Source organism: Callorhinus ursinus, unplaced genomic scaffold (genome assembly GCF_003265705.2).
Source record: "Callorhinus ursinus isolate GAN/ISIS: 27379988/994484 unplaced genomic scaffold, GSC_fseal_2.0 scaffold12, whole genome shotgun sequence".
Taxonomy (NCBI): domain Eukaryota; kingdom Metazoa; phylum Chordata; class Mammalia; order Carnivora; family Otariidae; genus Callorhinus; species Callorhinus ursinus.
The window spans coordinates 79,113,235-79,126,997 of record NW_027397074.1 but is presented as its reverse complement, the minus strand read 5'-3'; the positions used below and the strand labels follow the sequence as shown (position 1 = coordinate 79,126,997).

At 48.8% G+C, this 13,763-nt stretch overlaps 1 protein-coding gene across 1 annotated transcript; it reads left to right on the top strand.

Annotated features, from left to right (window-relative positions):
• Positions 1 to 4,515: 4,515 nt before the first annotated feature.
• Positions 4,516 to 12,464, top strand: LOC112810893 (putative DBH-like monooxygenase protein 2). Its single transcript, XM_025854766.2, has 13 exons — positions 4,516 to 4,803; positions 5,677 to 5,823; positions 6,324 to 6,485; positions 6,708 to 6,791; positions 7,573 to 7,740; positions 7,941 to 8,043; positions 8,235 to 8,401; positions 8,738 to 8,829; positions 9,059 to 9,155; positions 9,296 to 9,355; positions 10,459 to 10,589; positions 11,791 to 11,905; positions 12,222 to 12,464. The coding sequence occupies exons 1-13, from the start codon at positions 4,516 to 4,518 to the stop codon at positions 12,462 to 12,464; spliced, it is 1,857 nt and encodes a 618-aa protein (XP_025710551.2).
• The last annotated feature ends 1,299 nt before the right edge of the window (positions 12,465 to 13,763 follow it).

Genomic DNA, 13,763 nt, shown 5'->3' with positions numbered 1-13,763 from the left:
CCCAACCCATGGAGAGCTTTTTCTGCCTGGCCTCTTACCTGTACTCACGGTAGCCACGAGTGCCCAGCCCCACAGGATGGAAAATGGCCCCATCCCCTGGCCCCACAGGTTTTCTCCAGTGAGGCAGTGGGTCAGGGTCAGGAGAACAGGATCCAGGTCTATAAGGTGGCAATAAGTAACTGACGCTCTAGGCCTGAAACTCAAAACGGAGTGGCTTTTCCAGGAAGCTCAGTATTTTGTCTCATTGTCTCACTGAGGTTCAAACCCTATGGGGTTTCCTGTTTCCTGCATGCCAACAGCCCTCAGGCAGGCAGGCACAAAATCCCCTCCTTCACTGAGTGCCCTAGTGAAGGTACATGGCCTGCACCCTCTCAACTGTGCCCCAGAGATTCTGAACACAGACAGTAGTGGTTTTGAATGTGCACTTCAAATCTTCCCAAGGGATTCAAACATCTCAATGAAACGAAGACCTCCCTCCCCTGAATGCTTCACACACGCACAGAGACGGCTCCAAGGCCAAGCTGGGCAGTAGACAGTGGGTTCTCATTTCCAATTCCCGTGTTCTCCTCTATAAGGTCAACTAACAAACACAAGAGACTTAATTTCCCCTGTTGAAAATAAGGGACGAGACTTACCTCCTGTCCATTTCCTTAGAGCATTTACTTTAGAAAACCTGTAATTTTAAGTTCTCTCTCTTTCTTTGAAATATATGTAAATCACCCAGAAATGTTTTTCTCAAGGACCTGCAATCAATCTCTTTGAAATACAAACATCAAAATGAGCCTAACTTTAGAGCGCATGCCTCACAACAAGTTGCAAAATGATGCCCTGTCATAAAGATATATGGCAAGATTACTCGTCCTCTGGGTAAACCTGGATGGGCCCCCCAGTTAACAAGTGACCCCGGAATGGCCTCTCCAGCCTCTTATTTGAGGACTGGTTATCACTTATCTCGAGAACGCGTATGTAATGGGTTGTGTCTGATGGCCTGTATAAAAAGGCCAGGATTTCTGCCTGTCTTCCTAACAAAATGCCTAGGATGTATATCACATTCTGATTTAATGCTTATTCAATAATAAGACTGCTTTCTTTCTCTTCTACTTCTGGGGAGAGATTTCCCGAGTTGGGAGGAGCTTTGATTTTTGGTTACATTTTCCTGACAAGGCCCAGTGCTGGCACTACCTAGCACTGTGGCCTTCGGACTCAGTTTATCCATCTGAAAGATAAAGATAATAATGAGAGTGATTTCATAAGAGTAAATAGACTCATACACGAAAAATTCTTGGAATAGAGTTTGGCACAGACGGAGCACTTAGTGAGTTGCCTTCTGTCACATCAATGGTAAATTGCCAATTCAATTTACATATGACAGAATTTATGGCAGGATTTACCTCCCTTTATCTCCCTCTTAATCATCAGCTGAGATGAAAACACAAGTTCTCATAACTTTCTAACATTGGCAAGAGGTCTCATTTTTCAGAAAGTTTGGAAACCAGTGATCTGAGAAATTAAATTTAAAAGACCCTCTTGGGGCACCTGGGTGGTGCAGTCAGTTAAGTGTCTGACTCCTGGTCTTGGCTCAGGTCATGATCTCAGGGTCCTAGGATGGAACCCAGCTCAGGCTCCTCGCTCAGCATGGAGTCTGCTTGAGATTCTTGCTCCCTCTCCCTCTGTCCCTCCCATTCATGTTTTCTCTCTTGAAAATAAAAAATAAATCTTTTAAAAAAAGAGACCGTCTCTTCACCCTCAGCATTTTACAGACAAAAACATGGGGACACATAGGTGTCTAGCAACCAAACTTTACTATTTCAAGACCTGGGATTGCGCTGTATTCAAGTCGGTGCTCCTAGTGAGGTGTCTGAGCCTTCATGGACCCTTGATGAAGGAAGAAGGGAACTCTAGCAAGGTGAGACCACAGACCCATCACCCCGGGGAGCCCACACATCAGGGAACAGTGGTGGCCTGGCATCCTGGGGCTTTGCACCTCCTAGGTTCGATATTTTTGTTAATCAGCTGACATATAAATATTTACAACAATATGGTTCATGTGATTCTGGCAAAGGGTAACAGTTATTGATGCAGTGTGGCTGACAACATAATATAGTTTCTAATTCAGTTGGCTTGATAACTTTGAAATCTCTGTGGTTCTGGATTTAAAAAAAAATGCTCATTTTCATTATGTACAATTTTGTGTATAAAGTGGGTTTTTTGTTAATATTTTCTATATCAGACGATTTCAAATGTACATAATCTAATCGTGCACAAAATGTCCATCGCCCTGCATCCTAAGTAAAATGTGTCGCTTCTCTTTTGGCTTTTGCTCTTACCTATTCCCAACCTCTTCTCTCCAGAGGGGGCGGGTGATGATGCTCTGGGAACCATTGCCCAGATCACACATCTTGAACACCAGAAATATGTACATGCCAACACAGAGGCATCCTCACCTACCAAGCCATGTGCATTGCATTCTGAGGTTACTGTGGAGAGAGTGGCTCTGGGGATCAGACAATGAAAGGGAAGGGGGCTGGGGAGCAGGGAGCAAACCAGAACTGGGGGAATAGGTGAACAGGGAGAGAAAAGCCGAGTGGGTGGCCAGAGGCAGCCCAGGAGCAGAAACCCTGAGGCTGCAGGCACTGGTTCCCACCTCCCTCCCACAGGCGGGCACTCTGGCAGGTAGACAGATTTCAGGATAAGGGATCCTGGCCCCATCTTGATTTACAGGGCTGGCTGACCTTCTCCCTGCCTCCCCTTCCCTTAGCCTTAATCCCCAAATACGATTGGGATCGGAGTGTCTCTGACACTCCTGTTATCTCCTCCCTGGATTCCTGCTCCTCAAGGTCAGTGCCTCCCCAGGCTCCTCCTCTGGTTTTGGCCCTGCTCCCATCCTGGGCCAAGGTAAGCCTCTTCCTTCCAGATGGCTGCATAGCAACCTCCCTGCTCTCATGCCCACAGTTGGCATTATGGTTGCTGCCTTGGGAGATGGGTTTTTTCTCCCACCACACCCCAATTCCTACTCAGGTGCTCACAGCAGCTGCCAACAACCTCAGCTGGGTCCTTACCAGCTTTGATGAACTCAACAGATAATGAAAAGAGTATGCATGCCCTGAATGGAGGCATAAACAGATGCTCCAGCTCCTGTCCACTGAGGTTTGAGCTGAATTCCCATGTGATGTGTGGTCCAGTTTCTGTGCTAGGGGATGCCTACTGGGCACATGTCCTTCTTAGTTTTTCAGAGCCTCTCCGTCGTCTGATGGTGAAAGGACACTGGGGGTCAGTGAGGTGATTTCCAGCTTTCACTCAGCTATGTCAGAGCCTGGACAGAATAAAAAGCCAGGCATACTCCCTAAGAAGCGGTCTGCAGATGACAACTCCCTCCACCAGGGCAAGCCATGGTGGGAAGGCACTGTGGGTGGCTGGGTGCCCTGTGGGTGTCTGTAACCTAGGCAAATAGTGGAAAGAGCACTGGCCTGGGGGCAGGGCCCCTGGGTGCCAGTGTTAGCTCTGCCTCTGACTACATGGGGGATCAGGCACTACTCCTGTTACCTCTTGGTACTTCCCTTTACTCTTCTAAAAATTAAGTGGATCTAAAATTCCTTTCCACTCTGGCGTTCTAATATTCTAACATTCCTTCTGTGCTTTTATGGTTTGAATACTGAAGCACTTGTCAGTAGGGACCCTGCGCCAAGCCCCCAGTAGAGTGAGAGCCACTAAATGTAACTTCTCTGGCAGGCAATTCACGGAAGGAAGGGTAGAGCACCAAGCATCCGAAGGGCCAGTTTACATTTACCTCCACTGTCTCCCTCTTCTTCCCCTCCCCTCCTCCTCCTCCTCGCTGCTCCCCAGGAATGTGCAGAAACTCAAGGCCAGCCCAGACTCACCCAGCTGGAAAGCTGATTATGGCTCCTTCACCTCTGTGTCCTTCCAGGGATTAGTAGCAAAGACTCTTCCGGGAGATGGAAATCATAGCCTTCCCTGAACACCCCCTCAGAAACTTCTCTCCTTCCTCTGCTGCATGTCTTCAGTCTCACCCCTACCCCCTGCTATGCCCCAGTTCCAGATATAGAAAATGCCCATAAAAGCTGGGGCAGGGGGCAGGTGCCAGAGAGCAGAGTGTTCAGTAAGGACATCAAGGATACGGTGGGGGTGGGGGTGGGGGGTGGTGCAGAAAGGGAGAGAGAGAAAGAGACAAGGAAGGAAAAGCAGGGAAAAACCCAAACCCCAGGGAGGACCCTGGCATGGGGTTGGAGTAGAAGAGTCTAAATGACCTACTCCTGAGAATTTCATGTCAGGTCCCTGCTCCAGGGCAAGAGCAATCTGCTCTGCACCCTCTCTGGGCACCTCACGCCTCCAGAGTTATGTAAGTGGCACCATTCTGAATCCAGAGGATAATCAGATCAGAAGAGCCCCAGTCGGTCCCTCCCCCATGGCACGGTGCCTGGCACAGGTAGAGGCACATATAAAGCCATACTTCTTGAGTGTCCATCTGTAGGAGAGATACTCCAGACCCCGGATGCCATGACCTGTGCCCTTCTCTTCAGACTTCTCCTACTTACGGCCCTGGCGGCCCCCTCCCAAGGCAAACACCTTGGCCCCACATCTCGCCTGCGTTATTCCAGGTTCCTAGATCCTTCCAATGTCATTTTCCTGCGCTGGGACTTTGACCTTGAGGCTGAGATCATCACTTTTGAGCTGCAGGTCCGGACAACTGGCTGGGTGGGCTTGGGTGTCACAAATCGCTACACCAGAGTGGGGAGTGATCTGGTTGTTGGAGGAGTCCTGCCTGATGGCAACGTCTATTTCTCGGTAAGTCTGAGGGTGTCTCCCTTTCAAGGATGAAGGTCTCTTGCTGGTTGAGGATGGCTCTGAGTCCAGGAAGGATCCACATTTTCCAAACTTATCCAGGAACATGCCCAGAACACCAGTTGACTACTGACCTCTCCCTACAGAAATGGTCCACCGGAGGGTTTCAAAATAGGTCTTCTGGGCTGTGTGGCCCTAAGGTGCTAAAGAATGGTACCACTGGACTGAAAGAGTCCTGAACCACTAAATGCAGGACAATGGGGGAGAGTCAATGCTATTTGAGACCCAGTCTTTAGCCCTAATTTCTGTTAAGCTCAGTCAGGTTGACCACAACATAAAGTGGTCTAATAACCACACAGCAGCTACAATAATAATACCTTAAAATTGTTATGTACTTTTGATCAACCAGGCATTGTTCCAAAATCCTTCCATGTTAAACCTCACAGCCTCACTATGAGGTGGATGATTACTACCTCAGATGAAAAGCGGCTCAGCCACCTCTCCGAATCTCACCCATAGGAACTGCATTTATATGGCAGGGTGTCAGTGTTATGAGCCACAAGAGAGGACAAACAGCGTAGAGTTCGGAGAGTCAGTGAGCTTTCAAGGGCTGGAGATGCAGGAACACTAGGATTTATGGACTTGGGATTTGGAACGGGAGCAGTAAATTAAGGTCAAGTGGTGCAGACGCTGTCCATCCCTCTGTCCCGGGGATCCACGCTGATGTCATGCTCTGTCCCAAGAGCAAACTACAAAATAAAGGACCTGGATTCTGCTAATTCAGTACCTTGGGGTTGCTAAAGGGACGCCAGCTTCTCCAAAGTCATGACCACTGGGGTTTCCTATTCTTACTCTTTGGACTTCACTGGACCCCAGGATCAGCACCTGGTGGATGAAGACACCCTGGAGGAGGACGGGAGCCAGGATGCTGAGCTGCAGGGGCTGACCGAAGATGCTCTCTACACCACCATGCGCTTCTCCAGGCCCTTCCGCTCCTGTGACCCTCACGACCAAGACATTACGGTAAAACAGTAAGGGAAGAAAAGCATTCGATCGTAAGCAGCTTTTCCTTTTGGGGATGTGGAGTCACCCCCCGATCTAGAACGTGTATGTGTCTCAGGCAGCGGTCACAGTTCTCAGGGGTTCTCTCCCTCGCTACCTTTCCGGGCACTGCCCCAGTTATGCCCCCTCTCCAAATCCACAAGCCCTCCACAGGGTGATTCCCTACAGATTAAGCACCCACCCCACCCTCCTCTCATTCCCCTCTCCAAGAACCTTGCATGATTTCACTGAACTTTAGAGTGGACACAGGCATTGAGAGGGAATGTGACTTGCTCAATATTTTCAGCAAGTTGGCCCCTGAAGTACAACTAGAACCCGACTAGTTCCGACCCCCGAGTCGGAAGCTCTTTCCATTCCACTGTGTAGCCATGAGCAAGTGGCTTGTGTCAGTCCTTGTGTGTGGGTGTGTGCAAAGTGCTGCTCGCGGGCAGTAGCACCTCAATGCCCATGACACCCCCCAGAGTGACACCATAAAGGTGCTGGCCACCTACGGCCTGGATGACACTCTGAAGCTGGATCGGGACCGTACTTTTATCAAGTCCATCTTCCTGCTACAAATAGTCCATCCTGACGACCTTGATGTCCCTGAGGATACCGTCATCCATGACTTGGAGATCACTGATGTAAGAGTCCTCCACCCCACCCAGCAACCTCCAAGCCTCCTTCCCATCTTCCCACTCAATCTAGACCCTCCTCTTGCACCTAATACTCAGTACGTTCCTTGAATTGATGTTACTATGACTTCCTGTAATTGCCCGAGGACCACCAAGCTGGTCTGTCCCTTCCCTGTCTTCTCTGAGAGCCTCATTTCCAACCCAGCTCATCCTCTGTGTGTCCTTCTCCAGTTCCTCATTCCAGAGGATGATACCACATATGCCTGCACCTTCCTCCCTCTCCCCGTCGTTAGCAAGAAGCATCACATCTTCAAGGTACAGTGAACCGGACACTGCTAAGGCAGTTGAGCAATGCAGTGGGCACAGTCAACTCTGAAGGGATGGTGTTTGGCTAACTGCTGAGAGGAAGCCAGAGAGAAGTAGCTGGGAGAACATGGGGGCCCGGTCAGATTTGGTGGGGGTGGTAGTTTCATGCTTTCCTGAGCCCAGAACTGTAACTCCCAGCACTGTTCGGAGCCCCACAATGCAGCAAAGATTTTGATGAAGGTCATCAATTAGTAAGTGTTTCCAAAGAGCAAAGTATAAGCCCCACCTTGGTCGTGCTCATGGCCTAGGAGGAAATTCAGACTGCAGGGACAGGGCCAAGGGCTGTCAGCTCAGTGAAGTCTGGCTAAAGGGAACTCCAATGTGGCCACCTGATTTTTCACAGTTGAGTTATTTCAAATTTTGATCTTACAAAAACTAACAAATATGTGGGAGCCATTTTTTTTCTCTAGAGGAGAATCCAGTGAGGCATGTGCTCAGACATAGTGGACTGGTGATGTTATTAAGGGGAAACCAGGAGTCTTGGGGGTATTCGTGGCTAGATTTAATATGTTGTGCACTCAGGGGAGGAGTTTAAAAGGGTGGGGGCGCAGAGAGAAGTCAGACAAAGTGGGGGTAAGTGATGGGTTGGGGAAGAAAAACAGAACAAGCAGAAAAGAAAGAGACACAGAAGTGGGGAATAAGTATAGATTTATTGGGGTAAAAGGGATGGGCGGGGATAGGACTTGACATAGAAGATCTTGACTGCGCTCTGCCTCCATCTCTCACCCAGTTTGAGCCCAAGCTGCTCGAGCACAATGAGACAATGGTGCATCACATCCTGGTGTATGCCTGTGGCAATGCCAGTGTTCTCCCCACGGGCATCAGTGACTGCTATGGGGCTGACCCTGCCTTCTCCCTCTGCTCACAGGTCATCGTGGGCTGGGCTGTCGGGGGCACAGTGAGTCCTGTGATGAGGGAACTAGGCGGCTAAGGGGGGGTAGGGTGCATGGTGTCAGGCAACTGGGATTGCTGGACTGACTGATGGCAGACCAGCAGACAGGGGAGGTCTGGGATGAGGGCCAGAAAACACGGGCAGGTCCCAGTCCCTGCACCTAGCACCCAGCCCTTCTTGCTGCCAAATCTTCCTCCATCCAACAGAGTTACCAGTTTCCAGATGATGTGGGGGTCTCTATTGGGACCCCCTTAGACCCCCAGTGGATACGGCTGGAGATTCATTACAGCAATTTTCACAACCTTCCTGGTGAGCATCTAGAGCATTTATGGAGGAAGAGCTGGTGCAGCTTGTTGATTCTTTTAGGAGTTGGGAAGCTGCTGTGGGATGCACGCTGGCTTGTTTTGGTCACAGGTCACCTGTCCCAGCTTTCCTGGGCCTCTTGATCTCACATCGTGACCAGCTCTTTTGTCTTCTGTCACTGTTCCATTCTGCCCCAGGTGTGTATGACTCCTCAGGCATCCGATTATACTACACTGCACAGCTGCGCAAATATGACATGGGGGTCCTCCAGCTGGGCTTCTTCACTTTCCCCATCCACTTCATACCCCCAGGCGCGGAGTCCTTCCTGTCCTATGGGCTGTGTAAGACAGAGAAGTTTGAAGAGGTGAAGCTGGGAGGCACATCCTCCCTGAGGTTCCTTGTTTCCCATCACAGATCTGGGCTGGTTCATAAGCACACACACCCTGAGCCCGGGACTTGGAGAATAACTACACCCGGTGCTCAGGAAAACTGCTAACCTGGATCATGCAAGGGAAGGAAGGAGTTGGGGCTTTGGGGACTGGGGGGTGGGGCAGGAAGAGAGTCCATGAGGGCCCAGTAAGAATGAAAGGGGCTCCTGTCCGTCATATGAAGAAGGTGTCAAATATTAAGGGAGGCAAATCAAGGAACAGGGCAAGATGAGAGTTCTAAGCAAACCAGATGTGTCTCCTCCCCATCACAGATGAATGGGGCCCCAGTGCCTGACATACAGGTCTATGGCTACCTGCTCCACACCCACCTGGCTGGCCGTGCTCTGCAGGCCGTGCAATACAGGTAAGGGAAGGCATGGACTTGAAGCTTTCCCATCTGCATGTGGGAACAAATTTGAGGATAGTTATTTATTCTGCAGCCTAAGGTTATGCTTGGCTGGGAGTAGGAGGAGCTGGAACTACCCCTAGAGTAGAGGTGGTCGGAATAAGACTATATGGAAGGAGGAGCTTTTCTGCTTTATGGGCAACCTGTCCCCCCAGCATGAGCCCATACACTGCTTCGTTCCCTCTAGAAATGGAGCACAACTCCGAACAATCTGCAAAGACGATTCCTATGACTTCAATCTGCAGGAGACTCGAGATTTACCTTATCGAGCAGAGATCAAACTGGTGGGAGCCTGCGGGGAGGCATGACTGGAGTTGGGGCGGGGAGGCAGGATCAGAGGTCTTCACTGTCAGCCAAGAGAGTTCTAAGGCTGTACCAGTCCTTCTGTGTCTTACTTTCAGCCTTCATGTTTCACTCTGAATAGGGAGATGAGTTGCTGGTGGAATGTCACTACCAGACGCTGGACCGGGACTCCTTGACTTTTGTAAGTACCTCCCTTCCCACTGTGGTCAAGCACAGTGACCTCAGAATAGAGCCCATCCCTGGCCTTGGCTATAGAGTGACTCTGATTATTCCAGCTGAAGCCCTTTTCTCCCTCCAATGGTGTTATCCACTCACCTGGGGCTTTTCATGCCCCTACATCCCTGTGATTTTAAGATGGGTACAAGGATTCCCTACTTTCTCTGTCGTTGACCCACTAAGACCATGGGCAGAAAGCACGTTATAGTAACCCAGAGCATGGACTCTTGTTCTCCATGCCTGGTTTCTAATATCAACACAGTCATTAGCTTTCTAACCTTAGACAAGTTATTCAATCTCTTTGTGCCTCAGTTTCCTAATTCATATAGGAACTAATAATAGTACCTCATAAAATTGTTGTAAGAATTGATTAACCTATGTAAAACATCTAGATCATTGCCTTGCTTATAGTAGATGCTCAATTAGAGTTAGCTGTTGTTGTTATGGTCACAAGGAACCCCACCCCTTTTGTATGTCAAGAGTGGTTCAGTGCTCATAGGATTCCAAAGGGGTTGCGTGCTATTGAGGAAGAAACTACAGCCATGTATGTTATTATTATGTGAGGTAGAAAGTGATACATACGTTAAGAGACAAATGGGAATAGTGCAAAAGGGGATTCACAGGGAAAAAACATAAGGCCCTACTATGGTGAACTGAACATGTGACATATTTGAGTAGGTCCAGCTTTAGACATGTAGAGATGAGGAATCCTGGAGAAGCTCAAAAGGGAGTGACTTTTTCAGGAAGCTCAATATCTTCTCTCATCTTCTCAACAATCTTGTCTTCTCAAACCAGAGCAGAGGCCAGGGAAATGTAGAGGACAGGGCAGGTATTATTTCTTTGGAAATAATATCAATGATTGTCCACAAATTGGAAGGAGAGGAGGTGAAAGGAAAGGGAGGGTAAGAAGTAGATGAGCATTCAGTCAGCTGGTTGTAGGTTAAGGGAAAAGGAAAACAGCATCATTGGTAGAATGACCACTTACACTATTTTCGTCCGCCTTGTTCCCCTCACTCTGTTTGCCTTTGTGACTTTGTGTTCCATCCCTGTCCCTCTCTACTTCCCCAGGGGGGTCCCAGCACCATTAATGAGATGTGCCTCATCTTCCTCTTCTACTATCCCCGAAACAACATCTCCAGCTGCATGGGGTACCCTGACATCATCTACGTGGCCCATGAGCTTGGGGAGGAGGTATCAGAGTGAGTCATCCTGGAAGATAAGACCTTCAAGTATGTGCAGGGGAGGGGGGGTCTTGGGTAGGACTGGAGAAGGAGAAAAAGGAAGACCACCTACTACCTCCTACATTAGTGATCAGGATTCCTCAGTGGGCTGCCTGGTTGGCTCCTGCCCTCCTAACACCTGCTTCTATCAGTGTCTAACTCTCAAAGCTCTGACATAAGACCAAATAGGGTTTTTTTCCCCCCATATCAATAAGGCCATTCAGAAAAGCAGATAAGAACTGACCTCTAAAAGTTAGATCACTCATGTACAAATTCTCTGTCTGCCTTTTTCTCATGTGCTACCTGACTCAATCAAAGACTGTTTACTTTTTTTTTAAATTTTTTTATTGTTATGTTAATCACCATATATTACATCATTAGTTTTTGGTGCAGTGTTCCATGATTCATTGTTTGTTCATAACACCCAGTGCTCCATGCAGAACGTGCCCTCCTCAATACCCATCACCAGGCTAACCCATCCCCCTACCCCCCTCCCCTCTAGAACCCTCAGTTTGTTTTTCTGAGTCCATCATCTCTCATGGTTCGTCTCCCCCTCTGACATACTCCCCTTTTCTTCCTCTCCTGTTATCTTCTTCTTTTTCTTTTTTCTTAAAATATGTTGCGTTATTTGTTTCAGAAGTACAGATCTGTGATTCAACAGTCTTGCACAATTCACAGCGCTCACCGTAGCACATACCCTACCCAATGTCTATCACCCAGCCACCCCATCCCTCCCACCCCCAACCACTCCAGTAACACTCAGTTTGTTTCCTGAGATTAAGAATTCCTGTTACTTTTAAGTAATGACCCTTAATTATTTAGGGGTGAGGGTTTCCAAGGAAAATGCACATCTGTGCAGACACACCAATTCCACATACAATTTCAGGGCCTTTACTGAGTGACTTCCCTGAAGTCACTCCATCCACCTTCTTGGACTTCATGGCTCCCAGATTAAGAACTACTTCTTTAAAGAGCCAGGAATTTCTCTTTTTCAATTTAAAAAATTCTCGTCTGAGTCTTGCAATTTCTCCTTCTACCAAATTCATGATTGTCTTATTGAGTTGTGAGGCACTCCTTTTGGCTTATGCTGACATGGAAATGATGCTAACAAATGTGAAGGCATTTTGTCAAAGCTTTGAGTTGACCCTAACCTATCGTATGTTGCCCCTGCCTATGGCAGCCCCATGGAGGGCATGATGGCCATGAACAATGTTGAGTGGACCCCAGAGAACATTAAAAAGGCTGAGAAAGCCTGCAAGGAGGCCCAGCAGATGGTGATAATAAAGACCATTGATGTGAGTGTCCCAGGAGACAGCATCTTCTCAGGGTTGGGGATGGCAAGGTATGGGATGGTCTTGGGCCAAGCTTGGAAAAGAAAGGAGGAAGCAGGTGAATGACAAAGGTGGAAACATTGGGTCAGGGAAAGAGGGTCTGGGGAGCAGAAAGATGGGCTGGTGCTGCTCTGGACTATGGAGTGGTGGGGGTCTCCCAGCTAGTTTGTGAGGCTGCAAGAACTGGGGATCAGCAAGTAAGGGCTGAAAATGAGTAAAGGAAATGAGTGGCAGGGGCTTCTGCCTTTACCCATTTTCTCCCATTTTCCTTGTGCTATAGGAATTGGTGGAAAACACGACAGGCTGGATTCCGGAAATCATCCCAACTGCTCGGGGACCCTGCTTGGAGTCCTCTGGAGGCAAAGTGGAGCCCCAGGACAAAACCCCTGCAGGATTCAGGGCTGCACCAGTGGCCCTCTCAGGCTCCAGCACTGCTAGCCTGAGGCACCTCCCTCTGGTTGCCCTCTTGTTTGGGCAGGGGGCTCTTTCTTGGCTTCTTGCCACCCTGCAGGTTGGAGTCTGATACTGTCTCCTCATTTCAAATACTCAGGTTCCTTTCTGCTCAGCCTTCCCCTTATTATCAAATATAGAAACTCCCTTCTTCTTCGGCTCCCCAAAGTCCCCCTTCCCATGACCCTGGCCATGCCATTGCAGGCCTGGGGATTGCAACTCTTCCATGAGGTTCTTCCATGCTGAGGGATGCAATTCAGCTTTTAAAGCTTTAGAAACACTAACACCACATATTTTCTGACAAAATCTGGATTCAAGGCTGGACCACTCTCTGAGAAGTCTGATGCTCCGGCTTACCTAAGGGGATGCCAGCTGAGGAAGTGGGGGCTTGCATGCAGAGGGAGAGCCCTCCAAACCCCCCTTGCCCATGCTGACCCTAAAGGGGGCTCCTGGTTCTTTTCTTATGGCATTTTTTGCCCAACCCTCCCTGTGAGGCAGAGGCAGCAAGCCACATGTGTGATTTGTAGTAAAGGGAAAGGCTGTGGTTATACGGGACAAAGCTCAAGACATCAGATTAAATAGAACTTAACTCGCTTCCTGTTGCCATCTCCTTCCTTTGAGCCTTTGGTCCAGGAGAGGAAGCCGGGAAGTCTCTTGAATGGCTCAGTATAAGGCATCCAGAGGGTATTTGAGGATCCAGTTGCCCAAAAGGCAACATCAATTGCAGTCCTTGCTCTTCTCACCTGTGCCTCAATCAGATGATCTTTATTTATCCCACCAAGTGTCATATTCTTAACACTCAGGTCACTAGGGGTCAAGAGCCTAACTGGCCAGGCAGGGTGAATTGGGCTCTGAAAATGGGTCAAGGCCAAGGTGGAGCGGGGTAGTCCTTAGCTCTGGAGCCCAGGGCATGTCAAGAAGGTTCACATGGACAGAGCAGGGAATAGACACAAATCATTTGTGCAGTCAGGCTGCAATTTGCAACCACAGTTGAAAGGAAAGGTGCATTGGCAGTGGCTGTTCTGGGTTTCTGGGGGGCATTTCTGTTTTCTAAGCTTGAGAATCGGTGTAGCACCCTGTCCTTTGAGATTTAAAGTCACCATGCTACTTTATGAATTGCCTTGCTCACTGTTCATGTGCTCTGGAATGGGACCCCTCTCTGGCTATACCGAAGTATTTAGAGGAATCTTAATCTCTTAGAAACCAGGGATCTGGCCTCAGTAAATTGTTTACCAGTGCTTGAGGGGCCAAGGGTTGATTGAACATCATAACCCTGCTTCCTGGCAGAGCAAGCTCTGGGACTGAAAAGGTATATGCCAGATAATGAGCACTTTATCTTTACTGTCACTTCCTCTGGAGAATTCTGGAGGCT

Coding starts and splice junctions, on each gene's coding strand:
- LOC112810893 (XM_025854766.2), top strand. CDS start 4,516: ATGACCTGTGCCCTTCTCTTCAGACTTCTCCTACTTACGGCCCTGGCG. Junction 6,792..7,572: donor AGAAGCATCACATCTTCAAG/GTACAGTGAACC, acceptor TCTCTCACCCAG/TTTGAGCCCAAGCTGCTCGA. Junction 10,590..11,790: donor CTTGGGGAGGAGGTATCAGA/GTGAGTCATCCT, acceptor TGCCTATGGCAG/CCCCATGGAGGGCATGATGG.